Source organism: Lutra lutra, chromosome 1, assembly GCF_902655055.1.
Source record: "Lutra lutra chromosome 1, mLutLut1.2, whole genome shotgun sequence".
NCBI lineage: Eukaryota > Metazoa > Chordata > Mammalia > Carnivora > Mustelidae > Lutra > Lutra lutra.
In genome coordinates this window covers 160819430-160847171 of record NC_062278.1, presented here as the reverse complement: position 1 = coordinate 160847171, position 27742 = coordinate 160819430, and the positions used below count along the sequence as shown (strand labels likewise).

General features: G+C 39.6%; 1 protein-coding gene across 5 annotated transcripts in view; it reads left to right on the top strand.

Moving 5' to 3' along the window:
* ANO10 (anoctamin 10) overlaps nt 1–27742 on the top strand; it is a 236493-nt gene that overhangs the window by 82106 nt on the left and 126645 nt on the right. The window contains exon 12 of one of the 5 annotated variants that reach the window (XM_047742213.1): nt 3514–3559. The exons of the other annotated variants lie outside the window; for them this stretch is intronic. Coding sequence (XP_047598169.1) covers nt 3514–3528 — 15 coding nt within the window. The 3' untranslated portion in view covers nt 3529–3559. Of the gene's footprint in view, nt 1–3513; nt 3560–27742 lie in introns of those variants that run through there. 5 annotated transcript variants of the gene reach the window in all.

The following is a 27742-nucleotide window of genomic DNA, read 5'->3' as shown; positions in this document are numbered from 1 at the left end:
TTACAATGTCCCTTCCCCTGCCATCCCTTTTTATATTTGGACACCCCAGAGCCCTTCCTGCAAGTTACTGTTAGCATTTACTTAAACTGTAGGACAGCGATGCCTTTATTCTATCAGAAGGAGCCTCCTGAAAGCATTGGCAAGGACAGGCATGCAGTAAATACTCAACAACTGAAAAGTGTCCACTGAATCGCTTTTACTGTGTTTTTAAGTGATTAAGCAATTGCTTGTGAAAATTTTTTTTAAGATTTTATTTATTTATTTGACAGAGAGACATCACAAGTAGAGAGAGAGGCAGGAAAACAGAGAGGGGAAAGCAGGCTCCCTGCCGAGCAGAGAGCCTGATGCAGGGCTCAATACCAGGACCCTGAGATCATGACCTGAGCAGAAGGCAGAGGTTCAACCCACTGAGCCACCCAGGCGCTCCTGTGAAATGTTTTTTAATGAATAAGTGTAGTCATGTATGGTGGTTGTTTTCCCAGTGAATATACAGTTAGTGGGAATTATTCAAGAATGAATTTTAACTTTATAATTAAAGACTTGGATGTATTTTGGGGAGGTATATCAACAAAACCCTTAAGTAGAATGTTAAAATGGTTTATAAGAAAAGGTGAGCTTAACTAGGCAGTATGACACTGTGGTTTAGAACATGGCACCTGGGGTCAAATCCTGGCTCCACCATTGATAAGCTATCTGTCTTTGAAAGAGTTTAGTACCTACAATTATTATGAGGATTAAATGTATAAATACACATGACATGCTTACTACAGGGCCTGGCAAGATTAAGTATTCAGTATTTGTCAGTTGTTTGTTTTAGGAAGACAATCTCTTCTCATAGAAGTCTCTTTACCTAACTGAAAGGTCTAATTAAACTCTGAGAATTTAACTAAAAGGCTTGATTGGGAAGAAAACCACAACCACTATTCTTCTGGTACCACGTGCAGCATCAGCATGTATTGGGCTCCTAGGACGGTTTTTGACTTTTAGATTAGGGTACTTTTGAATGGAATTGTTGAACTGGGTTTTTCCCTTCCTCCTTTTGTTTCCTTTAGTTCTGTGATAGTCATGGGAATTTTCTGGTCTTTGTGTACACTGGCACCCTCTTCATTTTTTATCCAAATGAAACATTGCTTTATGTTCTTTTAAAGGTGTTGGAATAATTAAAGATAGTCAAGGCAAATTCTTTCACTAAAAATGTAGGTATTGGGTGCTTAAACTATGCCAGGTCTTACCAAGGTACAGCCCTGGCTTTAGCCGTGTTTACAGACAGAACCCTCCAGGAGATGGATCAGTGATAGAAGGCCTGCTTTCCGGCCTCCCCAGGTGACCCCCTCCCTTCCCCTCCCAGCAGTGCCTAGACTGGCGCAGGTGCTCCCAGCCCGCTGGGTTGGAGCCAGTGAAGATGTCTGCTCACTGAAGTAAGTGCTCACCAAGAGGCATTTTGTTTCCCAATCTATGTATGGCATTCTTGTTACTGTAATTGGCATAATTTCATTAAGTGGAATGAAAACTGATGAAATGTGTGTGCTAAAACAGAGAGAGCCATCATTTCTATGAAAACCTTTGGAAAGACTCCATAAAGACAAATTATTATCAGATAAAGATGAGGCAATTATAAAAGATTAGGAACAAATCATAAAAACATGGACAGCTTCCAGGTTCTGTTTTCACTTTGGTCCACATGTGTCTTTAAGTTTTCATTCTTCTTTTTTTTTTTTCATTCTTCTTTAAAGAAAACAATCCTGATGATCTTCAACATTGTCTCATGGGTGTTATTTGTGTATGGAAGACTGTGGAACTCTATCCCTGGGTCCTATCCAAAGAAAAGGTCCTGGCCCTACATTAAAATCTTTGCAAATAAATGTACATTTAAATGTTTGCTGAAATAAAACATGAAAGGCATTTTTATGATTCCTCATTTCAGCTACTTTGTTGAATAACTGGTCTCAGGTATGGCATCTTTATAAATGAGATTCTTCTGTCCTTGGGGAGTGTGGAATTAGCGGTCTGGCTTATAAATTTGTCAGTTGGTGGGAAATACTGGTTGAAGAACCCAGTTTAATAACCCATTTCCTTTAGGAAACCTCCCCCATTAACAATATCCCAAGCTCAAAATGTTGTGTTAGTATTTGAGGTCAGATCCCACTTTAAGAAACACTTAGCTGCTTTTTGCTTTGGAATTTTGTTTCAAAAATTGGGTCAGGCTTGAATTATCACTTTCTTAGCATCATAGACATTGATATATTAATTGGATTGGGTGAAATGGTATCAGTTTGACCAGCGTATAATTTTCTGTTATATTTGCTATATTTTAATTGTTTTTTTTGTTTTGTTGTCACTTCTGATTTCCTTCTGCCTCACCTTTATTCTCTAGCTTAAAAGTTTCAGAAGGCTTTAGTTTCTTTTATAGTCCCCCAAGGTGCTGTGTTGCAAACACTGGATTAAATTAGAAGCCATGTGAGAGTGTTTTATAGATTCTGAGGTGCTTATAAATGTAAGATGTTAATATTACTGCTGTCATTTCTTCCTAATTAATAAAACATGTTCCCAGTCCCATTATGTTATGTTATATGTTACTAAAAATCAACTATTTCCAAAGAGGTTAAAAACTATGAAAGGGAAAAGTTCTACATACTTTAGTTAAAAGCCCTTATGTTCCAACTGAAGGAATAGAAATGCCATGTTTCACACACACGTGTGTATATATGTGTGTGTGAGTGTGTGTCTGTGTGTGAGAGATACAATATGCCTAATCAGAACCTGTAGACCACGGTTCTCCTCTGACAGCCGGGGCATAAGGAGGAAGATGAGCTGCAAAGTGTAGGGATGTGATTATCCCCATGCTGCTCTCAGTGGGCCCTAGCTGTAACCATTTCTATAAATGCAAGCAAGGTTATAGTGCTTCCATTTCAGGTTCATTGTAGCACCTCACGGGGAAACTAATTGGCACCATCTGTGTGAACAACTAAGTCTGTAATGTGGTCACTGGCACACAAAGAACTCAGGTTGAGGGAGTATTTCACAGCAAAAAGGTGGTGGGATTGGAGCAGAAAGAATACCACTGGTTGATACTCTTTTATAGTCATCAGTTGTAGAAGCGCAACTCCAAGGGGAAGGAGCAGCTCTGTGGTAGGTCAACAGCATCCTTCCACTGAGGGTTTAGGAAGGACATATAAGCAAGGCTATGGGGAGGGCTCGTTGTGTTGTCTTCTCTCTGCTGTGAGATTTGTCCTATGCATCCATTCTAAATTTTGGACATTTAAATTTACTGCAGGGTGATTGCCACGGATTGGGAATAAGGTGTGTGTTTGATTACAAGGGTACAGCACAAGGACAGTTTTTGGAATGATGGACTTCTTCTGTATCTTGATTATGATGATGGTTTCACACCTCACTGCATTTGTAAAAATTCAAAGAGCTTTATGAGTGATTTTTACTCTGTGTAAATTTAAAAATGAATTTTATTTTATTTTATTCTATTTTTTTAAAAGATTTTATTTATTTATTTGACAGAGAGAGGCACAGTGAGAGAGGGAACACAAGCAGAGAGAGAGGGAGAAGCAGGCTTCCTACCGAGCAGAGAGCCTGATGTGGGGCTTGATCCCAGGACCCTGGGATCATGACCTGAGCTGAAGGCAGATGCTTAATGACTGAGACACCCAGGCATCCCTAAAAATGAATTTTAAAATGTATAAAACTTTTTTGAAAAACATGCTTTGGAAAATCTTTTTCCTGTGTCTCAGGGTATGTTTGCAAGGTGAAAGAAATGATTTTTTTTTTTTAAGATTTTATTCATTTATTTGACAGAGAGAGAGAGAGCAAATGAGACAGAGAGAGAGCACGAGCAGGGGGGAGGGGGAGGGGGAGAAGCAGACTCCCCACTGAGCAGGGAGCCTGATTCCAGGGTCCTGGGATCATGACCTGAGCCAAAGGCAGACTGAGCTACCCAGGTGCCCCAGTGACTTTTTCCCCCAAACTAACTGAGAATGAAATTACCCAATACCAGTTAATCTAAAATTTGATTTTGTATAGCAAGTGGCTTTTTTCAAGCTCCGAATAAGATTTTATTTATTTATTTATTTATTTTTTTTTTAAAGATTTTATTTATTTATTTGACAGAGAGAAATCACAAGCAGGCAGAGAGGCAGGCAGAGAGAGAGGAGGAAGCAGGCTCCCTGCTGAGCAGAAAGCCCGATGTGGGGCTCGAACCCAGAACCTGGGATCATGACCTGAGCCGAAGGCAGCGGCTTAACCCACTGAGCCACCCAGGCGCCCCCCGAATAAGATTTTAGAATAGAATTTTCATAGATTCTGCTAAAGGAAACATGCTAAAGATATATTGGGTTTTCCATTCTTCAGTTTCTCATAATGCCTGTCAACATTAAAGGAGCTGCTCATGCAGAGTACTGTTTTGCTGATGGGGGAAAATTAATGAGGTGAGCCATAGTTCAGACATCTGAGAATTCACTGATCATGCTTAAGAACAAAAATGAGCCACTGTTTTATATTTTGTTGCTTTCAGAATGTGGGCCATGTATATAAATGTTGATAGTTGTATGGAAAGTAATATGGTATTGCCGTTAAGCTTTTCAAAGGCACAAGATATTTGCCTTTGTGCTCATTTTGCTCATGTGCCTCTAGAATCATCAGGGTGTGGGCAATAGGCAGTAGCACACTGAGAGTGATCGAGAGAGAATTCCAGTGTTCTAATGAGAGAGGGAGTGAGGTTGATGTCCACTAGTGGAGTCATCAAAACCATAAGTTTGTATTTGGTAATTTTTAAGTAAATAATTTCAAACTAAAAGAAACATTTTAAACAGTTTGGAACATTATATTTGTTCATGAGTTTGACTTTTCTAGGGAATGTTTCAATAGTTCTAAGTTAAAAGCTGTTTAAGGGTTTAACCTAAAGAATATTTTCTTTTAGATATGAAAGACTAAATAGTATGTAATTGTGATCTAACTGAAAATTGGTTTATCAGTTGGGTAACAAATACTTGAGTACTTATTTGTGGTTTTTATGCTTTAAAATAAGGGTCAGAAAAAAATAAAATAAGGGTCAGTGACCTTTCAAATAGGGTGCTAAACCCTGTTTATTCATTCCTTTGAAAGAGAGAGGTTTATAATCTGAAGTCCCCAGGAGGATCTTATCTCGAACCCTGATTAACTGCTACAGTTCTTAAGTCACATATTAGCTGAGATTAATGGAATTTGCATTTTTGGGATTTTTTTTTCCCCTGTTGTCTTGGTCAGCACATCACTAAAACTTGCTGTCAATGGTACTCACCATAGTTCATGGTGCTGCCCTCAGTATGGCTCCCACGCTGGGCTTGCTGGTCTGCAAACTGTTCGTGGTAATTTGCAGAAAGATAAGGAGCTCATGCTAAAATGTAAATCAGCAGGCTGCTTCCTTCATTGCAAATGTGTAGATATGGAAAGCAATGTCAGCTGATGTCTGAGCATCCTTCCTGAGAAATGATGTGCATTCTGGCACAAGTCTTGGAGTCTGATGGTATTGTTTGATACAGCTGCATTTTTGTTGTTAGCGGATACAATGGAAATTATAAAGGGTATTTCCTTACAGAAATAATGATCTTCTTTATGTAAATGTTTTAATTTATTCTGTGAATATAGTGCGTTTACATGGCTCAAACTTGAAAGATTCAAAAATGCAGTGATAAAATCCCTCTACTTCTATCTCTCAGTCAATAAATTTCCTTTCCTGGGGGTAGTCAATGTACTAGGATCCTTATATCTGCTTCCTGGGATAGTTAATGTGCAGGTAAACAAATATATATGAGAATAATGATTTATGAGCAGGATTTCGTGGATTCATTTTACATCTACTTGTTTAGTACAAATAATGCTATCAGTAATTTTTTAAAAATTTGCATAAATTTTTTATGTCCTTTGTGAGATGACCTCTCATGTTGTTGAGCTTTAGAATTGATGACTTGAGTGGTATTTTACAAGGCAGTTTTGACCTTTCCAGGATAGCAGAAATTCATGCGTTGTGAGTAGATGATGGGTTGAAAGATAATGAATGACTGGTGTGCTTGTAATTTTAGGTTTGGATCTGTTTCACCTACAGGTTAGGAAAAACAAAAGCTGCTTATTAATAACAAATATTTTGTCTTGCTTGTCATCAGGGATAGTATCAAGATTGGGTTGGGGCCCAAGCAAAGGGGCAGTCTATTTGTGTATTTGTCCTAATTTTTTAAAAAGAGTGAATTTCTTTAAAACTGCTTCTGAGGCCAAAGCTTTTTTAAGCAGATAATCGTGCAACTCTGGGAAGAGAATCAATTGCAACAGTGTCATTCAACAAAACTGCCTGGGTTAGGGAGTTTTTGAAGTTGTCTTTTTAGAAAATAAGCTTCATAAAATTTAAATAAATGTGAAATAGGTATATTCTTTGACCCTGAAATTCTACTTGAAATAATTTATCCTCACTAGAGAAAATTTAGAATGGGGTAGTTTAGGCTAATGATACAGTTCTCTGGATTGACTTGGAGTTTTCAGCCCGCTTCTCACTCTCATTTACTACTGCATTTCTCTTTCTCAATAGCCCTTCACATCCTTTGGCTTTCTTCCTCAGTGCCACTTCTCATTGTCATCCTCTGAAATGTATCACCACCTCTTTTCTGCTGACAACCCCTACTTTAGGCTTCTTTGTTGTTGGAGTTTTCTCTGACTGCTTCCTTGATGTCTGGGTCTGTGTCCTGGGCTAGGAGCACCAGAGATTTACTGAGCCCCTTCTGGGCTTGGCATAGAGGCCACAAAGGCAGAGAGAAAAGGGAACATCTGTCTGGTATGGAACAGAACAATTAAATCCCTAATCAGAGAATGATGTCTTTGGAGCACGGCACACATTTTGTGTGAATTCTTGCTAGGACTGAGAAAGGAACTGAGCATGCCTAAACCTTACCCTATCACTGTGTCTTTGAATCTTTGGGTCGGTGATCCTTGGGTGTTTGGAGGGGTTGTTTTGGTTGTTCTGTTTTGTTTTACTCTTTCATGGGAAAAAAAAAAAACATTAAAATAAAGTGAATTAAAATTAATTTTGTTTTGAGTGACTATAAAGACATAGCATGAGGGATTTTTGGAGGTTGATGGAACTGTTCCGTACTCAAAATATGGTGGTGATCATGCAAATCTATGCATTTGTTGAAATTCATGGAACTACACACAAAAATGTCAACTTTATTATATGATATAAAATAAAATTTAAAAACAAAATAACTTGAACAATTTCGTGTACCTGCAAATAGTGGTACATCTGTGGATGTCATTAATTAAGGAATTACTGGGGTGCCTGGGTGGCTCAGTGGGTTAAGCCGCTGCCTTCGGCTCGGGTCATGATCCCAGGTCCTGGGTTCGAGCCCCACATCGGGCTTTCTGCTCAGCAGGGAGCCTGCTTCCTCCTCTCTCTCTGCCTGCCTCTCTGCTTACTTGTGATTTCTCTCTGTCAAATAAATAAATAAAATCTTTAAAAAAAAAATTAAGGAATTACTGTTATACTGGATGAACTGTTGTATGGCCCCATTATTAATATTGGAATTTCCAAGAACATTATTTCCCAGTCTATAGCTACTTCTCCCACCTTTTACACACCTGCCTGTATTTTCATATTTAATAAAAAATCAGTTCTAAATTGAATGAGGATAGCCAGTCAGGGTTATTAGCTGATAGTTTCATTTGTTTTTTTCTAAATCCTTAAGAAGAATTTTGAGCCCGTTTGTATGGGAAGATTAAGCAAAAGCAAGGCATTTGCAACCATGAAAGCATCAGTTACTATTGCATCTTTAGAGAGAGAGAGAGAGGGACTCCTCATCCCTTTGACTATCAGACCTTTAGTCTCCTCTCTGCATTATTAATATTGCTGTGGGAGTTATTGAGACTTTAATCCAGGCTGCCTATGATTCTGCTCTTCTTCTTGCTGGAAAGAAACAATTGACGTCACACGTGGGGCTGCCAGAGGATTGATAGGGTACCAGTTGTGGATATATCCATGGTGGCTCTCAGTGAGGAGAATCTCTATTTAGTGGGCAAAACATCACTGGATTTATGACAATGCTTTTGGCTCTCTGATTATGGTTTTAATTACCACCTAAACCCCAGAATTGTAAGATCACGTGTTGTAGAATATTTTTTATTTCAAGACTTGCTATTAGTATTTTTAAAGCAATTACAAAGCAGAAATATAATATGGTAACTTTGTTTCACACATTAAAACATTAGTGCAAGAAAACTCTGCCATAGACATCAGAAAGAAGATAATTTTTTTAAGATTTTATTTATTTATTTATTTATTTGAGAGGGCATGTGTATGTGGGTGGGGAAGGGGCAGAGAAGGGGGAGATGGACAAACAGACTCAGCACTGAGTGGAGCCCAAGGTGGGGCCCCATTCAAGCTGAAATCAAGAGTCGGATGCTTGATGGACAGAGCCACCCAGGTACCCCAGAAAGAAGACATTTTTATCTGAGTTATGAGAGGCTCTTATTTTACCTTCATTCTTGTAAAACAGTTTGGGAAATTAGAATAATTTATGAATCTTAAGATTAAAATCAAGTAGATCATGGTGAATTCTGTGGATGAAGAGTAAGCCAGGATTTGTAATTTTAAAGGTTAAAAATATTTCTCCAAAGTGTCTGTTGGCCATCTGGATGTCTTCTTTGCAGAAATGTCTGTTCATGTCCTCTGCCCATTTCTTGATTGGATTATTTGTTCTTTGGGTGTTGAGTTTGCTAAGTTCTTTATAGATTTTGGACACTAGCCCTTTATCTGATATGTCATTTGCAAATATCTTCTCCCATTCTGTCAGTTGTCTTTTGGTTTTGTTCACTGTTTCCTTTGCTGTGCAAAAGCTTTTGATCTTGATAAAACCCCAATAGTTCATTTTTGCCCTTGCTTCCCTTGCCTTTGGTGATGTTCCTAGGAAGATGTTGCTGCGGCTGAGGTCGAAGAGGTTGCTGCCTGTGTTCTCCTCGAGGATTTTGATGGATTCCTTTCTCACATTGAGATCCTTCATCCATTTTGAGTCTATTTTCGTGTGTGGTGTAAGGAAATGATCCAATTTCATTTTTCTGCATGTGGCTGTCCAATTTTCCCAACACCATTTATTGAAGAGGCTGTCTTTTTTCCATTGGACATTCTTTCCTGCTTTGTCGAAGATGAGTTGGCCATAGAGTTGAGGGTCCATTTCTGGGCTCTCTATTCTGTTCCATTGATCTATGTGTCTGTTTTTGTGCCAGTACCATGCTGTCTTGATGATGACAGCTTTGTAATAGAGCTTGAAGTCCGGAATTGTGATGCCACCAACTTTGGCTTTCTTTTTCAATATTCCTTTGGCTATTCGAGGTCTTTTCTGGTTCCATATAAATTTTAGGATTATTTGTTCCATTTCTTTGAAAAAAGTAAAATGGAGTTTGCTTTTAGTTTTGTTTTTTTTTTTTTAAGATTTTAATTATTTATGGGGCGCCTGGGTGGCTCAGTGGGTTAAAGCCGCTGCCTTCGGCTCAGGTCATGGTCTCGGAGTCCTGGGATCGAGCCCCGCATTGGGCTCTCTGCTCTCTCGGGGAGCCTGCTTCCTCCTCTCTCTCTGCCTGCCTCTCTGCCTGCTTGTGATCTCTCTGTCAAATAAATAAATAAAATCTTAAAAAAAAAAAAGATTTTAATTATTTATTTAACAGAGAGAGTGATCACAAGTAGGCAGATAGGCAGGCAGAGAGAGATGGGGGAAGCAGGCTCCCTGCTGAGCAGAGAGCCCGATGTGGGACTCAATCCCAGGACCCTGAGATCATGACCTGAGCCGAAGGCAGAGGCTTAACCCACTGAACCACCCAGGCGCCCCTGTAGTTTGCTTTTAAAATATATGTTGATTCTTGAGAATCTAGAGAATCTTGCTGTGTCTTCAGAATAGTTGACTATTACTTAAACAGTGTGTGAATGGTGAATATAGTCAAAAGTTAGAATATCTATACTTGTGATCTTAGACTCCTTTTTTTTTGTCTTCTTGCCTGGAGTTTATAATGGTATTGCACATACAGGTTTTACTTAAGAGAATGTTCAGATTTTCCCTTTTAGATACATACATGCCATTCAAGTTTGAGACATTTTCTGTGACTTGACATAAGATCAGGCATTTAAATGTTCTACATGTGCTTGAGAATAAAATAGGCCCTTTATTATACTCATGTAATGTTATCAGTGTCTGTATCTGTTTTTAAGCTCCACCATTGTAAACATGTTGTTTAGGTCTCCTAAATTATTACTTTTTGTCCACTCATCTTTTTTATTTTTAAAGATTTTTATTTATTTATTTGACACAGAGAAAGAGAGAGAGAGAGATCACAAGTAAGCAGAGCAGCAGGCAGAGAGAAAGCAGGCTCCCTGCTGAGCAGAGAGCCCAATCCCGGGCTTGATCCCAGGACCCTGAGATCATGACCTGAGATGAAGGCAGAGGCTTAACCCACTGAGCCACCCAGGCGTCCCTCCACTCATCTTGATAAAGTCTTCTATTGATAAAGTCATCTTGGTAAAGTCTTCTATTAAATACTATGCTCCTATTACAAAGCATCTATTTAGTTTCTGGTTCATAAATGTAATTACTATGTACTTGATGTATAGAGATATGTAACTGCTGTATTTTCATTTTGAATTGTGACCTTTAACATTATAAAAATATTTTTCATTTTAATGTCTTTTGACCTAATTTTGCTCTCTGATATTAGAATTATATCCCCTCCTTTCTATTTTTCTGTTCTTCTCTAGTATACCCTTATTTTTAACTTTCCTGAATCACTTTCATTGAAGTGTGTCTCTTGTCTATAGCATAAGATTTAGTTTTCTTCTGGAAGACAGTTTGAAGTATTTTACTTTTAATTGATGCCATTGTGTTTGGTCTCAACTTTGTTATGTTATTTTGTGTTATGTATTCTATGGTATTATGTTATATTTACTGTGTTTTCTCTCTATATGGTATATACTCTCTTTTTGTGGGGAGGTGTTTAAGAATATTTGTTTTGTATCTTTATTGTTACAGTTATCTCAATGTCCTTAATTATCTTTTTCTTTTCTTAGATTTCTACATTTGGTTTGTCAGTTTTAAAAAACATTCTTTGATTATGTATTATCTGTTTGATTTCATTAATGTATTTTCCTTTCTCCTTTCTCCTCTCATTATTTCAGTTGTATTATTTCTACATTGTCAAAATATTCAGCATTTGCATGTATCTTTTTTAGTCCTAGGAGACAGTTAAATCTCTCTGGTGCTTGCCATACTCTGCCAAAGTTTCCCTGTTTAGTCACCTCTTTTTTCATGAAACTTGTTCTCTAGTGCATTGTTTCTCCAACAATAATGGGCATATGAATCATTTGGAGTTCTTGGAAAGCGCCTAGATTTTCATCCCTTACATACTCCCAAATGATGCCACTGCTGTGCCAATGAACCCTACTTTGAGTAGCAAAAGATTCCTCAAGAAGATTTTTTAAGTTCTTGAATGTTTAAGACTATTCTTCTATAACATTAATGTTTGAAGGACAATTTACTGTATAAAAAATATTTTGGTTCAGTTTTCTTAAAATTTCTTGAAAATGCTACTGCAATGTTGTCTTGGTTTACTGCTGTTAAACTTTGATATCAGGGTGACTTTTCTCTTTTTATGAGTGATTTGGTCATTTGCTTTGAGGCCCGAGGGTTTATGATTACTTTTTAAATTTATCTTTAAAATCTAATAGTTTTATAGGTAGGTATGTGTCTCAAGAGTTGACTGGTCCAGATCACAGATACACAGTGAGCCTTTTCAAATGTAGTTTTAGGTCTTCTTTTACTTCTGGGACATTTTCTTATCTTCTTATTATTCTCATTATATTTTTAAATATTAATTGCATTCTCTTGTTTTGTTTTTCTTCGGGGTCTTCAGGTGTATGTAGGTTGGATCTTCTTTTCCTGTCTCCTGTAGCAGTCATTTTATTTCACTTTGACATCTCTATTTTATTTTTGTCATCTTGGCTTTTCAGTCCTTTCTTTTCTTGTCCCTTATTTTCATTTCCATCTATTGTCCCTTGGCTACTTTGTGGTTTAATCCTCATTTCTAAGATTTTGTCTTTTTCTTTAATTCTTTGCTAGGTTGTCATTCTGATTTCACATCTTCCTCTTTGTTGGTTTGTTTGATATTTCTGTTCTGAGTTTTTAGATTTTTTACTTGGAGGTTTTCTTTCATATTTGCAAATGCTTACTTAATATAATTTAATTCAGGTTTCAATCTTGAGTTATAACTTTCATAATTTAATTCAGGTTTAAATCTTGAGTTATAAGTTTCCTGTGGTTTCTATTTTGTTTTATTGGTTTTTTTAATCATTTTAAAAAATATTGTTGGTGAGCAAATCCTAAAACTGAAACCCATTGATTCTCAATGTCTGTTTTATACTCCTAGTAACTCTGTGCAGATGCTATTCCTGTTTTTATGTTCATTTTGAAATGAATGATTTTCCTGGGCTAGCTTTACTATTTTGAGTTGGCAAGGGTGAGATTTACTTGATGGTTTTCTTAGCTCCCTAGTTCACAGTGCTCCCTTCTTCTGGTATAGCAGAAATGCTCTATCTTTTTTTCCCCCCTTTTTCTTTGGTTAAGCACTTTTTTTTTTTAATTGAGACACGATTGACATATAATATTATATCAGTTTCAGGTGTATAACATAATGATTAGATGTTGTGTGTACTGTGAAATGATCACTACAATTAGTCTAGTTAGCATCCAACACCATACAGTTACAAAATTTTTTTTCTCATGATGGGAACTTTTAAGATTTATTCTCTTAGCAGCTTTCAAATATTCAATACAGTGTTAACTATAGTCACAACATTGTATGTTACTGTATGTTACATTCCCATGATTTATTTATTATATAGCTGAAAGTTTGTATCTTTTGATGCTCTCACCCATTTCATAGGGACACTGAAGTTGGTTCCATATCTCATCTATTGTAAGTAATGCTGGGTGCATATGTCTGTTCAAACTAGTGTTTTCCTTTTCTTCAAATATGTGCCCAGAAGTAGAACTGCTGAATCATATGGTAGTTCTAGTTTTGATTTTTTGAGGTACCTCCATACTGTTTTCCACAGTGGCTACACCAATTAACATTCCTACCAACAGCACACCACAGGGGTTCTCTTTTCTCTGCAACCTTGCCAGCACTTGTCATTTCTTGTCTCTTTAATAGTAGTCATTCTAACTGGTGTGAGGTAACATCTCATTGTGGTTTTGATTTGCAAAAAAAAAGCCATTTCTTTAATGAGTACCTTCTTTGTGGTGAGAAGTGTGAGTATTGCTCTGGGTTGTACAGGACCATAATTTCTACCTTTTAATTTCTTCTTTCCAGTAATCACTAGCCTCCATGAGATACCTGATCCTTCTGTGTAATCCTTTCCCCCAGAAATGGTGCCTTCCTAAGACTACAATCTCTGGTTCTGTTCATTTTCAAACTCTGTCCTTTGGATTTTCCAGGAAACCCTCTGATCCACCTGTCTCAGATAAGTCTTCAGTAGTTACAGTGGAAATATCTTTTCCTGTGGGTGATTTTATTTGTTGTCCAACACTCCTAGAACTCTGTTTCCCTCTCTACTTTTTTTTTTTTCCCCAAAGTTTCTGACTTGACTCCCCACATAGATATGGGCTCTAAAGCTGGTGTTACTGGATTTGGGTGTTGATTTCCCTATTTTCATGTAACCTGTCTCCTAGATATGTTGTAGTCATGAATAATGGATACCTTCGTTTGTTCTCTCCTTGTTGATCCGTTTGGTTTTGTTTGTTTGAGGATGTATTGAGCAGTTTGGATTTAGGTATCTCCATTAACCTATAAAAATCCAGAATTCTGTAATAGTATTTTTTTTTTTAAAGATTTTTTATTTATTTATTTGACAGAGAGAGAGATCACAAGTAGACGGAGAGGCAGGCAGAGAGAGAGAGAGAGGGAAGCAGGCTTCCCGCTGAGCAGAGAGCCCGATGTGGGACTCGATCCCAGGACCCTGAGATCATGACCTGAGCCGAAGGCAGCGGGTTAACCCACTGAGCCACCCAGGCGCCCCTGTAATAGTATTTTTATCTGGAAAAAAATTGAGTTTATTTTGGTATTTTCAGGCAGTTTTAATATACGATACTCATTTACGAACTAAAGAAGAATATTTCATCTTCTGTTTAGCTTATACCATAATTTATATTACTTGGATTGTCATTATACTTATTCTAATTTATACCTAGTTCACACAAAATCCATTTTTGTCAACATAAAAGTAAACTTCTAATATATTACCTATAAGGGGCATACTGGGCATGTTGTAATATTTTATTTTATTTTTTTTATTTTTTTTATTTTTTTTTTTAAAGATTTTATTTATTTATTTGACAGAGAGAGATCACAAGTAGACGGAGAGGCAGGCAGAGAGAGAGAGAGAGAGAGAGGGAAGCAGGCTCCCCGCTGAGCAGAGAGCCCGATGCGGGACTCGATCCCAGGACCCTGAGATCATGACCTGAGCCGAAGGCAGCGGCTTAACCCACTGAGCCACCCAGGCGCCCCAACATGTTGTAATATTTTAATTGGATAAGAGGCATTTTGAAATTCAATTTTTATAAATATATAAGCATTGAACAAAATGTGAAAACTTTTCCCAGAAACTTGTTACACTTAAATCCTTGTAGCTTTGTCCCACAACACTGAAGAACAGCATAGCATGTGTGTTTGTGTGTCTGTCTGTCTGTGTATGTATGTGTGTTTGTGTTATATCTGTTGTATGTGCCAGCATGTGCCAGTTGAAGTCAGTCAAGTTTGAAATTATTTAGACCCTAAGAGAATTTTAAGCAACCTCTACTATTACTTCTTAAAGTAGGGCTGAAGTAAGGATAAAGGTGGTATATCCTGTAATATTTACAAGATGTTTTAAGTGACTATTAAAATTATTTTAGGGAGGGGCGCCTGGGTGGCTCAGTGGGTTAAGCCGCTGCCTTCGGCTCAGGTCATGATCTCAGGGTCCTGGGATCGAGCCCCGCATCGGGCTCTCTGCTCAGCAGGGAGCCTGCTTCCTCCTCCTCTCTCTGCCTGCCTCTCTGCCTGCTTGTGATCTCTGTCTGTCAAATAAATAAATAAAATCTTTAAAAAAAATTATTTTAGGGAGGTTGTTATTAAAGTATCACATACATATGTATACTGGTTATGGGTGTCAAGCTAAGTTGGAGTTTCAAGAAGTGCACATATCCGTAAGACCTAGAACAATGTACCAGAAGTCCCTTCTTGCCCTTCCAGTCGGTGCTAACCAGAAGTAACCATTTTCCTGACTTCTGTTGCCACTTAGCTTTGCCTCTTTTTAAATTTTGTATAGATTGTATCATATACTATGTTCTCTCAATATATTTTTTCAGTGATCTCAGTCTGTTACAATTTTTTTCCCAGCTGTGGTGCTTTTTAAACCGTTTTTTCCTCTGGCGTTTTAATTAATCATTTAGTATTGCAGCGTTGATGTGCATGCTGACACTTCTGGTGGCTGGCAGCAAGTGGCAGTACCACACAGACATGCTGTTTCAGCATTATACAAATGATCATAAATATTACATCTCCAAGTCCAGTGAGGAAATTCTCCAGATGATGGCTAATTAGAGAGATTAATAAAATATGGGTATAGTTAAAGATGTGGTGACAGAACAAGACAATTAGTATGTTGCTAATTCTGAAAGTGAGTCTAAAATGAGAAAGATAATTCTGCAGTCCATATGTTAGTCACACCCCTGACTAAAGAGATAAGTTGGCAGTCTTTTTTAAGCTTCCTCATTTTCATCATTTGATTGGTTTTAGTTCTCTCAATGTGCTGATTTCAATGACTTTTTTACTTAATACTTTCTAAGTATATTATGTGATTATGTTGGAGTACATTGAATGTTGTCATTTGAAAATAGACGTGATCACTCTGTTGGGAAACAAACAAATAAATTCAAAACAGTGAGATGATGTTGGCACGTCATAGTGGCAAGCAGATCCTTGGATTTGGAGGGATTGGTTCCCAGAAAACCCGAGGTTTGAAGTGACCAGTCTCCATTAGTTTCCTCATAAATTGGTAGCATTTTGATATTGAAAACAGAAGAAGAATTTGCCGTGGAGAGGAACAGATTTGGAAACTGGGCCTCTGCTGGTCCTAACTGCATCAGCCTACCCCCACCCTACCCCCACCCCCTGCCAGTCAGGTTTATTTAGGCACTTAGGAAGAGGAGCGAAGAGAGACAAAGCATCTTTCTCTGCTTGATAATTGTACTTCCTTATGTTGCTTCCTCCTTGCTGAAGGTGGCCAGAGTGTTCTGTGGTATTGTAGAAGAGAAGTGTAATGGCCTCTACCTGCCCCCTCCCCAAGGTTGATTGTGCTTACTGCTCCTCTCCCCCAAGGCACAGTCACCTGGCAGTTACTTGGGGACTGCCTGTACCTTGTTCTGGGTTCTGAGCAGAGGCAAGATTCATCCCTCGCCTCTTGGAGCTTCATCTAGTGTGGACGCAGAGCACCAAGTAGTCACACAGAGAGATTTAAAATGGCTGGAGTGTAGAGAAGAACTCAACCTCCTCAGGAGTCAGAGAGGTGTTATTTTTGAGGAGGAGTGACCTGTGTCATGGAGCCTGGAGTGAGGGGCTAGGGACAGGACACTTTGGGCAGAGAAGAAGGTGGTCCTGCTAAAGGACCTTGGAGTCTCTGGGGCAGTTCTCTCCTTAAAAGCCTTCAGGCTCTCTACCATTTTCAGGATTGAAATCCAGATATAGTTTTGCAGTCCATCTGTGAAATCATACAGCTCTTCCCCACTGCTCTCCTTCCCACACTTTAATAACACCCATGCTCCTCCAAAGGACTGAGCTCTTTCTTGCTTGGTAATTTAGGTCTGCTGCTTCCTCGGCTGAGAACCCTTGTCAGACATACTTAGCTTAAATTGCTAATTTGCAAATTGGTTTGCCTAAAGACATGGTGCAGTGAACATGAGTCATTCTTTTTGATCTCTGAGCATCTAACCCCCCTTTTGTGTCCACAGAATCTCTGACCTTGGAAGGCAGAAGCCCCCCCCCCCAACTTAGCACCCAGGCAACAGACAATGCTGGGTGCTCCCTTCCTAGCCTCCCTTGCTGCTGGGCATGGACATAGGCAAATGATTCCGGCAGTCATAACCTTGCTACTGCAAACTTGGAACTGGAATCTAGTGGTCCCAGCAAGGTGGTACTGTGCAGAATCCACTCTGGTGAGGGACGCTGAGGCAGTGGCTGTTGTCGGGGGGTTAGGTCAAAGTCTTGCAGCTGTGGCCCCAGCATCCTTATGAAATGAATATGGTGCTTGATTCTGGACACTGCTCCTGGCTAGGTAACTGCTAAACCTGGTTCTTTAGACTTTTTAGAGGTTATGCCAACTGCCTGATTTCCTTTGAACAAACCCCTTCTTTGTCCAAGTAAAACAAAATTGGGTGTTTGTAGCTTGCAAAGAAGAACCCTGCTTGACTCAAGTAGATTCTAGCATTAGTACTTTCAAGGGCAGGGGCAGAATATAATTATCTATGTAATTGCCGTGACATGCCCCTCACACATAAGAATTGTAGGAGTCTCTTACCCTGCAGGTAAGCGAGTAGTCACAATACTTACCAAGAGGAGCTTGTGCTATGTATATCAGTGATGTAACTCAAGTCACAAAGTTTTCCCAAGAAAAGAACAGAAAAATATTGCTATGATAGTAAAGACAGTAAAAATGGGGGTGTAGGAATAGCTGTGGGCCTTTTTATTACATTTTCTATTGTTGGCAAAATATGAAAAACCAAATGCATATGTTAGATCGCACGCATCAAAGATCCTCTGGAATGGCCATCAGAAAGTTGGACATCTCTTCACTGGGAGCACAGGGTCCTCATCTCAATGGCAGGATCATGCAAGTTAATTTGCTTATCCATCCAAGTCAGGGTCCCTCGAGGGCATCTGTTTGGTGAGTTTAGTATATAGTCAATTGAAGAAGTCATACTCCAGCTTTGAGCTTATAATCTAATTATAATGCACTCTGTGGATATGATTACAGAGACTGAAGGAAGAGCAAAAGAGAAATAGAATACAAGAGGTGTTATAAACAAGGCACAGTGCTGTTCACTTTTAAGAACCTGCATTCTGCAGTGGTTTGAGGGATCTTAGCGAGATACATGATAGAATCCTGAGCTTCTCTGTTATTTCCCTCACCCTATAGCATATTTCTGATTTCAAATATGTTTAATATTCTTGCCCTTATTTTGAGTTCTATGCCTAAGCTAAATATTGCATTAAAAAAAAATCAGAGAAAGACTATAAACCAGTACTGGTTGAAGTGTGGTCTGCAGACTGCTGTTAGTCCACAAAGTGTTTGATACCAGTCAACAGTGAGATTAGCACAGAAGTAGGGCGTTAAGTGTTTCAAAATATCTAAGGCAGTTTGACATTGCTGTGACATTAAGCATGTGGCCAGTAGTCTCATGTTGTTGAACGAGGTATAGATGAAGCAGAGTGGTGTGCGACTTGCATGTTGTGCAGCTCATTTTGATCACCTGTGGTATGTATTAGTCTGCTCTCATTGTATAACAAAATACCACAGACTGGGTGGCTGTTCCAACAACAGAAAGTAGTTCTCAAAGTTCTAGAGGCTGGAGGTTCAAGATCAGGGTGTCAGCGGGCAGAGTCTTCCCTTGGCTTGTAGGTGGCCGCCGTCTTGCTGTGTGCTCACATGACCTCTTCTTCATGTACGTTCAGAGGAAGGCAGAGAGCTCTTTGGGAGCTCTTCTTATAAGGACACTAGTCCTGTCACATCAGGGACCCACCTTTATAGCCTCATTTAATCCTAATTATGCCTTGGTCAACCCTGTCTCTAAGTTATAGCCACAGTGGGGGTTAGGACCTCAACATATGAATTTGGGTGGTACATAGTTCCATTCACAGTAGGGCCATAGGTAGGTCCATAATGGACTAGGAATTTAAAACATTGGTCCTTCACCATGGATAGTTTGAGAATCTGTGCTGTAGACATAAATGGGGGTAATTAACTTAATTACAAGTAAATATTAATATCAGAGCAGGAAACAATTTGCTGTAGGTTTTAACGTTTGAATATTCTTGAAGTTTATGTATCTTGACTTTCAATAAAATTATTTGTGGGAAATGTTGACCCTTTGGGATAGATTAGATTAAAGACTGGAGAAGATGTATTGAGTGGTTAATTCTTAAAGAGGCCTGGGCTTAAGCTGGATGTAATTACTGTACGGTCTCTGCTCTTGTAGAGTAGCTGTCTTGTCTGTGCTGCCGGCTCATAAATCTGTGCCTCCGTCTGCCGGCTCTGCTTTCTGGCTGCCTGAGGACACCTCCCCATGGCCATTCTGTAGGCACCACTATACAGCCACTCAGAAGAGAGCACAGCATCCTCCCAGGGACCTCACTCTCGTGCTTTCTCCTTTCTCTGGTTTTCTATTGAAACACATGGGATCACTATCTTCATGGTAACTCACTTGAAACCATGGAACATGTTTGCTTTCCTCTTTGCCTTTAGAGATTTCTTTTGTCTCCCACCTGCTGATTCTGCCTCTAGATTGCCCTCTCCGTCAGCCTCCTTCCTGAGGCACCATCAACCTTGCACCAGGGCCCCTCTTGTCATGCCTCACTGGAGAATTTCAGTGAACTCCCAGCTGCTCTCTTGACTTCAGTTTCTTCCTGTACCATCTAATTTGTAACACACATCTCACCTGTGATCTGAAAGCCTTTGGTTGTTCCCCTTTTCATAAAATAAAGTCCAGCATCCTTAGCAAGGGACTTAAGATCCTCTGTGATCTGCCTCTTAGCTGTCTCCCCTCCCCTCCCCCACCGCTCCTTTGACAACACCACAGCACTGCGATGTCTGTCTGCCTGGAGTTTCCTTAGTCCTTGAATTTTCTCCTATCTAGTTGCTGCTATCAGAGGATCCCTTGGTCTTCAAGGACCAGCTTAGACATCACCTTTCCCTGGTCTTCCCATTTAGAACTAATGATTATTTACTGTGCTTCCATAATGTGTTCTGGTGTCATACCATGTTTCCCATGTATTCTCTCTCCTCTGATTAGTGTTGGCATGGTAGCCTTTTTTTTTCCTCCTCAACATCCTTCTCCTAACCTATTTCTGTCTATATTTTAAGGATTTTTTTTTTAAGGCAGCATATGATTAGCTCTTAACTATTTTTTTTAATTATTTATTTAAATTCAATTTAGTTAACATAGAGTGTAGTATTGGTTTCAGGGGTAGAATTTAGTGATTCATCAGTAGCATAGAACACCCCAGTGCTCATTCCATCAATTCCTCCTTAATGCCCATCACCCAGTTACCCTATTCCCCACCCACCACCTGTCCAGCAACCCTCAGTTTGCCTCTTAGAGGTCAGGGAAAATAGAATAGGTCTTATTGTTTAATCCAGTTTGACAATCTCTGCCCTTTAGTTGGGATGTTATGGCATTTATATTTAACCTGGTCATTGATATAGTTAGATGTAAGTCTACCCTCTCACTATTTCTTCCCTTTTCTGCCATCTAATGAATTCACAGAAGTTTGTGTGGATGTGTGTGATTCCACCATCAGGGGCTCCAGCCCTCTCCACACTCTCACCCCAGCTCACAGCCTGGGCCATCCTTGAAGGACAGCACACTTGGAGCTTGTGACCCCTGAGTTTAGGTGACAAGACTATGTGCTGCTCTACAGTTTGACCCTTGTACCACGGACCTCAGTGTCTTGTGCCTGTCCTGCCCTGATGCCTGCAGACAAAGATTTAACGTCACACTGAAGAGCCCTTCTACTTCGTGAGTGGTTTCTGAGCTCCAGAGAAGCCGCTAGCAGGCCTGTTCCTACGGCACTGCACACATGCGCCCCTCTGATCCTCTCTGGTATCAGGGCCCATTCAGGGCACACATCCTAAGTCTAAAAGTGGGGTGCTAAGGTGGCAGCACAGACATGAAGGGCAATGATGGTATCAGACATGAACCAAACCAGGCAGATGTCCTCTGCCTGACTGTGTATTCACAATCATGATTTGCATGTGAAGAGAGATGCTTAAGTTTATTTTACGAAGGATTATTTTCAGACAGAGATAGAGATTGGTTGTTAGACAGACATTAATTTAATATGGAAGAGCTTATGCAGACTCCACTCTCAGGCTAAATAGGATTGGAAATGTCATTCTAGGACTAGGACCTTGTTAAAACATTTTTCTGAGATTTTGCAGATACTGTCAAGTCAATAAACTGATACATGGACTATATTTTGTAAATTTTTTAAAAATCTAATTTGTGTTACTAGAGCAGCAATAAAAAAGCCAAGCAACCATAATGTATAAATAAATTATGTTGGAAATATAATAACATTCTTTTTTGTGCGTATTGCACTCCCATCATTTTATGGCCATTTTTTTGTTTAACTGTCTTTGTATCACTTAAAGCTATAGTGTCTAAAAATGATATCCTATCATATGATCTCCCTGATATGAGGGAGTGGAGATGCAACATGGGGGGTTGAGGGGGTAGGAGAAGAGTAAATGAAACAAGATGGGATTGGGAGGGAGACAAACCATAAGTGACTCTTAATCTCACAAACTGAGGGTTGGTGGGGGGAGGGGGGTTGGGAGGGGGGGGTGGGGTTATGGATATTGGGGAGGGTATGTGCTATGGTGAGTGCTGTGAAGTGTGTAAACCTGGCGATTCACAGACCTGTACCCCTGGGGATAAAAATATATGTTTATAAAGCTGAAAAAAAAAAAAAAGAAAAAAGAAAGGATGAATACCCAAGTTTTGTAGCAACATGGACGGGACTGGAAGAGATTATGCTGAGTGAAATAAGTCAAGCAGAGAGAGTCAATTATCATATGGTTTCACTTATTTGTGGAGCATAACAAATAGCATGGAGGACAAGGGGAGATGGAGAGGAGAAGGGAGTTGAGGGCAATTGGAAGGGGAGGTGAACCATGAGAGACTATGGACTCTGAAAAACGATCTGAGAATTTTGAAGGGGTGGGGGGTGGGAGGTTGGGGGCACCAGGTGGTGGGTATTGTAGAGGGCACGGATTGCATGGAGCACTGGGTGTGGTGCAAAAATAATGAATACTGTTATGCTGAAAAAATAAAAAAATTAAAAAAAAAATGATATCATTAACGTGATCGTGAAATTTTGGACATTGCTTATAAAAATTCACTAGTTGGTCACATTAATCAAATTATACTATTTTTGTTCAAAATAATTATAATTAAACCATGAAATGAGATAACCATTAGGTAGTTAATTTTTGTCACCTTGAGAACAGTACCAAAACTAAAGTGATTATGTCATATTTAACATGTTACTATTTAAAAAGATAATCTTTTTTTCCAACTAATTGGAAATACAAATAGTGTGCAGAATGTAAACTCAAGCTGACTTAGTAGTATTATTGGGGAGTTTTTCATAAATCTGGTGGGTTTATTTAACCATCAATTGAATCACTATATAAGCTCCCTTGTACAGTGACATACTCATTTAGGTCCTAAAGGCTTGGGAGACCAAGGCTAGTCAGACCATGGCAAAGTAATGACTTTATGATTTTTTTCATTGAAATTTTTATTGAGATAATTGTAGGTTCACATGCTTGTAAGAAATAATACATAGAGATCCCATGTACCTTTTCCCCAGTTTCCTCCAATGGTAACATCTTATAAAACTATAGAGCTGTGTCACAAATTAGGGTATTAACCTTTATACAATTTACTGACCTTGGTCAGATTTCCCCAGTTTTACTTGTGCTCGTTTGTTTGTATGTGTTTTTGTTTTCTATATAATATATATATATTATATATATAATATAATTTCTTTTTTTTTTTTTAAAGATTTTATTTATTTATTCGACAGAGAGATCACAAGCAGGCAGAGAGGCAGGCAGAGAGAGAGGAGGAAGCAGGCTCCCCGATGAGCAGAGAGCCCGATGTGGGGCTCGATCCCAGGACTCCGAGATCATGACCTGAGCCGAAGGCAGTGGCTTAACCCACTGAGCCACCCAGGCGCCCCTATAATATAATTTCTATATAATTATTTCTATATAATTCTATATACATGTGTAGGTTTGTGAGTTCACCATCATAATCAGGATATAGAACAGCTCACTAGTCCTTTAATAACCCCACCTACCTCTACCCCTTCTACCCCCACCCTCTGCATCTCTTACCCCTGGCAACTACTACCTGTTCTCCATTTACAAAATTTTGTCTTTTAAAAAATGTCACATGAATGGGATGCCTGGGTGGCTCAGTCAGTTAAACGTCTGACTCTTGATTCTGGCTCAGGTCATGATCTCAGGGTCCTGGGATCAAGTCCTCCATCAGGCTTCATGCTCACTGAGGAGTCCACATGAGGATTCCTTCTCTCCTTCCCCCCCTTCCCTATCCTCTGCTCATACACATGCATGCACTCTCTCTCTCTCTATCTCTAAAATAAATAAATAAATCTTTTTAAAAAATGCTAACATGAATAAGTCATGTAGTATATGCCCTTCTAAGATTGGACTTTTTCACTCAGCCCAGTTTCCTGGAGATTCATTCAAGCTAGTGTGTGTATCCGCAGCTTGTTCCTTTTTTGTTGTTGAGTATTATTCTGTGATGTGGGTGTACCACAGTCGGTTTAACCATCAGCAGTTGAAGAACATCTTGGCTGATCCCAGTTCAGGGGCTGTGAACATTTTTGTACAGATTTTGTGTGAACTGAAGTTTTCATTTCTCTGGATAAATGTCCAAGAATTACATTGCTGGGCTCTATTTGCATGTTTAGTTTTATAAGAAACCACTAAACTGTTTTTCAGGGTGCCTGTACCATTTTGCATTTCCACCAGCAGTGGGTGAGGGAACCAGTTTCCACATCCTTGCCAGAATGGTGGTGTCACTAATCTTTATTTTAACCATTCTGACGAGTTTGTATTAATATCTCATTGTGATTTTAGTTTGCATTTTTCTTACGGCTAATGATGTTGGACATCTTTTCATGTGCTTATATGTCATCTGTATTTCCTCTTCGGTAAAATGTCCATTGATATCTTGTGCCTATTTTTTTTTTTTTTTAAGATTTTATCCATTTGTGGGGGGGTGGGTGGGGAGAGAGAGAATATGAGCAGGGAAGAGCAGAGGGAGAGGGAGAGACTTCCTGCTGAGGATGGAGCCTGATTCGGGGCTTGATCACAGGACCCTGAGATTATGACCTGAGCCAAAGTCAGATACTTAACCCACTGAGCCTGTCAGGCACCCTTGCCCATTTTCTAACTTGGTTTTTCTTTATAGACAGTGAGTTTGTAAAGTTCTTCATGTAATCTGGATAGTAGTCCTTTGCTGGATATGTGGTTTGCAAATATTTCCCCCCGGTCTGTAGCTTCATATAACTTCTACAGAACAGAAGTTTTTAGTTTGGATGAGGTCTTTTTCATGACTTTTATGGCCTTTAAAAAAAAAAAATAGGGAGAAGTGCCTTCAATAGAATTAGAACATTTTTCAAATTAATTTTGTTCCTCTTTTATTCACTTTTTACTTTCCCCCACTTTTGCTCTCTTTTTTTAAATTTTTTTTATTTTTTTTAAAGATTTTATTTATTTATTTGACAGAGAGAGATCACAAGCAGGCAGAGAGGCAGGCAGAGAGAGAGGAGGAAGCAGGCTCCCTGCTGAGCAGAGAGCCCGATGCGGGACTCGATCCCAGGACTCCGAGATCATGACCTGAGCCGAAGGCAGCGGCTTAACCCACTGAGCCACCCAGGCGCCCCTGCTCTCTCTCTTTTTTTTTTTTTTTTTTAATTTTTTATTTCTTTTCAGCATGACAGTAGTCATTGTTTTTGCACCACACCCAGTGCTCCATGCAATACGTGCCCTCCCTAATACCCACCACCTGGTTCCCCCTACCTCCCACCCCCCGGCCCTTCAAAACCCTCAGGTTGTTTTTCAGAGTCCATAGTCTCTCATGGTTCACCTCCCCTTCCAATTTCCCTCAACTCCCTTCTCTCCATCTCCCCATGTTCTCTGTGTTATTTCTTATGCTCCACAAATAAGTGAAACCATATGATCATTGACTCTCTCTGCTTGACTTATTTCACTCAGCATAATCTCTTCCAGTCCCGTCCATGTTGCTATAAACTTTTTCTTGGCTGTAAAAAATACTGTTAATTATTCAAACCATAATTTATTTCAAGTGTTCTTAAATAAGTATGTTTATACTTTTTACATCTAGAACATATTCTTTTTATTTGACCACATTATTTGTAAGCATTTCTTGGGATTGTTTATTTATTCACATGCTAACTGTAGAATTTTACCTTTCTTTTCAAAACCAGACCATTGTGCTGGTAGCACTTCATTTTTATCACAGTTAATAGTGATAGAGTGGCTCCCTAGAGCTTATAAAGAACATCCCAAGGTTTAAGATTTGTTGGCTCTACTTATGTAAAGGCTCCCACCATCTCTGGGGATGTAGAGACATGCCTTTACTTTTTTTTTTTTTTTTTAAGATTTTATTTATTTCAGAGAGAGAGAGTGTACAAAAGCATTAGCAGGAGGTGAGGCAGAGGGAGAAACAGACTCGCTGCTGAGCAGGGAACCTGAGGCAGAGCTTATCCCAGGACCTTGGGGTCATGACCTTAGCCCAAGGCAGATGCTTAACTGAGCCACCTAGGCACCCTGAGACGTGCCCTTCCTGAGTGCCCTGGTCACTCAGTCACCAGTGGCTGATGAACTATAGCCACCATCAGAAGTTTGGGATGTTTCCTTTTTCTCTGTCTTTTCGTAAGGGGTTTGCCTTAGCTATGAGGATGTCCAGGCAGTGCTGGCTGATGGAGTGCCAGTCTTCCAGGGACTAGCAGCAGCAGGGCTCATGGGAAGAGAGTTGTCTCACACACTTGACCTGTCTGCATGTGGTTCTGATTGAGGAAGCAGCCATGGGCAAGGAGCATGCCCTAGTTCCATGTGAGTCCTGGGCCTGTGGTAGCTCCTGAGCCTTGCAGGATGCCTGTTCTTCCTTCCTATGAAGAGCAGAGAGCACCCGCCCTGTCTCTCTCAAAGGACTTATCAGGACAATTCTCAGTTCTCCAGCCCCCACCATTTTATCTGGACTCTGGCTAGAGAAGAAAGCATTGGTGACTTTACAGAGAGAAATGTGTTTATCAACTCTAAGGTAAAAAGGTAGCAATGTCAAATCTGTTAGCAAATAAAGCACTGAAGTCCTTTTTTTTTTTTTTTAAACTAGATGAGTTCTAGAGTCTTCTAGTAAATAGTAATTACAACTCATTCAGTTAACTCAATAAGGATTTGTTAGCACCTCCTCAGTGCCAGACATGTTTCTTGGCAATGATGATACAGCAGCAAGCAAAAAGAAGAAAAAACTCTGCCCTCATGTAGTATGTATTTTAGGGTGGAAGATAGATAATGAGTAAGATAAGTAAATGTTTAGTATTAAAGGTAAGAGCTATGGGGAAAAATGAGGTGAGGAAGGAAGATGGGTATGTTCTGATGGGATGGTGAGAAGGCTTCGGAGGGAGAATGACAGTGAGTCAGGACCTGGAGTCAGCCTCTGAGGTGGGCCTGGGCCCAGTGTGTTCAAGAACAGAGGGGAGGCTCATGTCACCACACCGGAGTGAGTAGGGAAAGAGGAGATGAAGCAGACATACGACAAGGGGAATGGGAAGGCAGCTCATGTTGGGCTTCTTGGGGCGTGGGCAAGACTGTGGTGTGACTCCAGGGGATGTGGGAGTCACTAGAGGTTCTGAGCAGGGGACGGGTGATTGGAAGTGCATGTTAGTGGGGCCACTCTTGGCTGCTGTGGTGACACACACTGGAGGGGATAGGGGCAGAAAGAGCAGTCGAGAGGGCATGGCAGTGATCTGGGATAGTGGTGGCAGTTTCCTTGGCCAGGTCAGTAAGTGTGGGGGCACTAGGAGGGGTTGGGTTTTGCGTATATTCTCAAGGCAGAATCAGAAGGATTTGATAATAGGTTGCAGGTAGGATGGGACAAAAGCGAGGCATCAAGGATGACCTCTGAGTTTGGCCTGAGCAACTTAGAGAATGGAGCCGTCATTTATGAGATAAGGATATCATGAATCAGTTGTGGCAAGTAAGGTCTAGATAGTAGTTTAAGAGCATTAGATCTTTTTAAGAAGTTGGTGATTAGCAAGCATACCCAAAGTGTAATAAAGTATGCTTATTTTAAATTGAAGTTTATAGGAACACTATATCATATATTTTATTCATCAAAGAAATTTTTGGATGGAATTTTTAAAAATTATTTACATCTTAAATTCCTTACCTTTCTTTAGCTCTTCTAAGAGAAATGGTACAGCTATCTGTGCTACAAATTGAAATGTAAAATTCATTTCTTCTGCAAGTATGTTTTATCCCTATTTTGCATCCTCATAATATCCTGACCCTATGGGGGAAAAAGAAAGGTATGACCTCTGCCCTGAGGCACCATGACTATTTTGTTAAATGTAAATAAAAGATGTGAAAACTGGAGAGTAGTGACCAGATTGCAACAGAGTCCCCTGGCTGACAGCTTTGGCTTCTCAACTGTGTGTGTACACATCACATACCCCTCTGGAGTATCTGTCACAAAATGACAGTTATTTTGTTCTACAGTCTGAAAGATGGCATGAAAGGAACATATGAAGAAAATGTGATACCTCACCCCCGATGAGTAAGAAAGCCAGTCTGAGGTTCTGA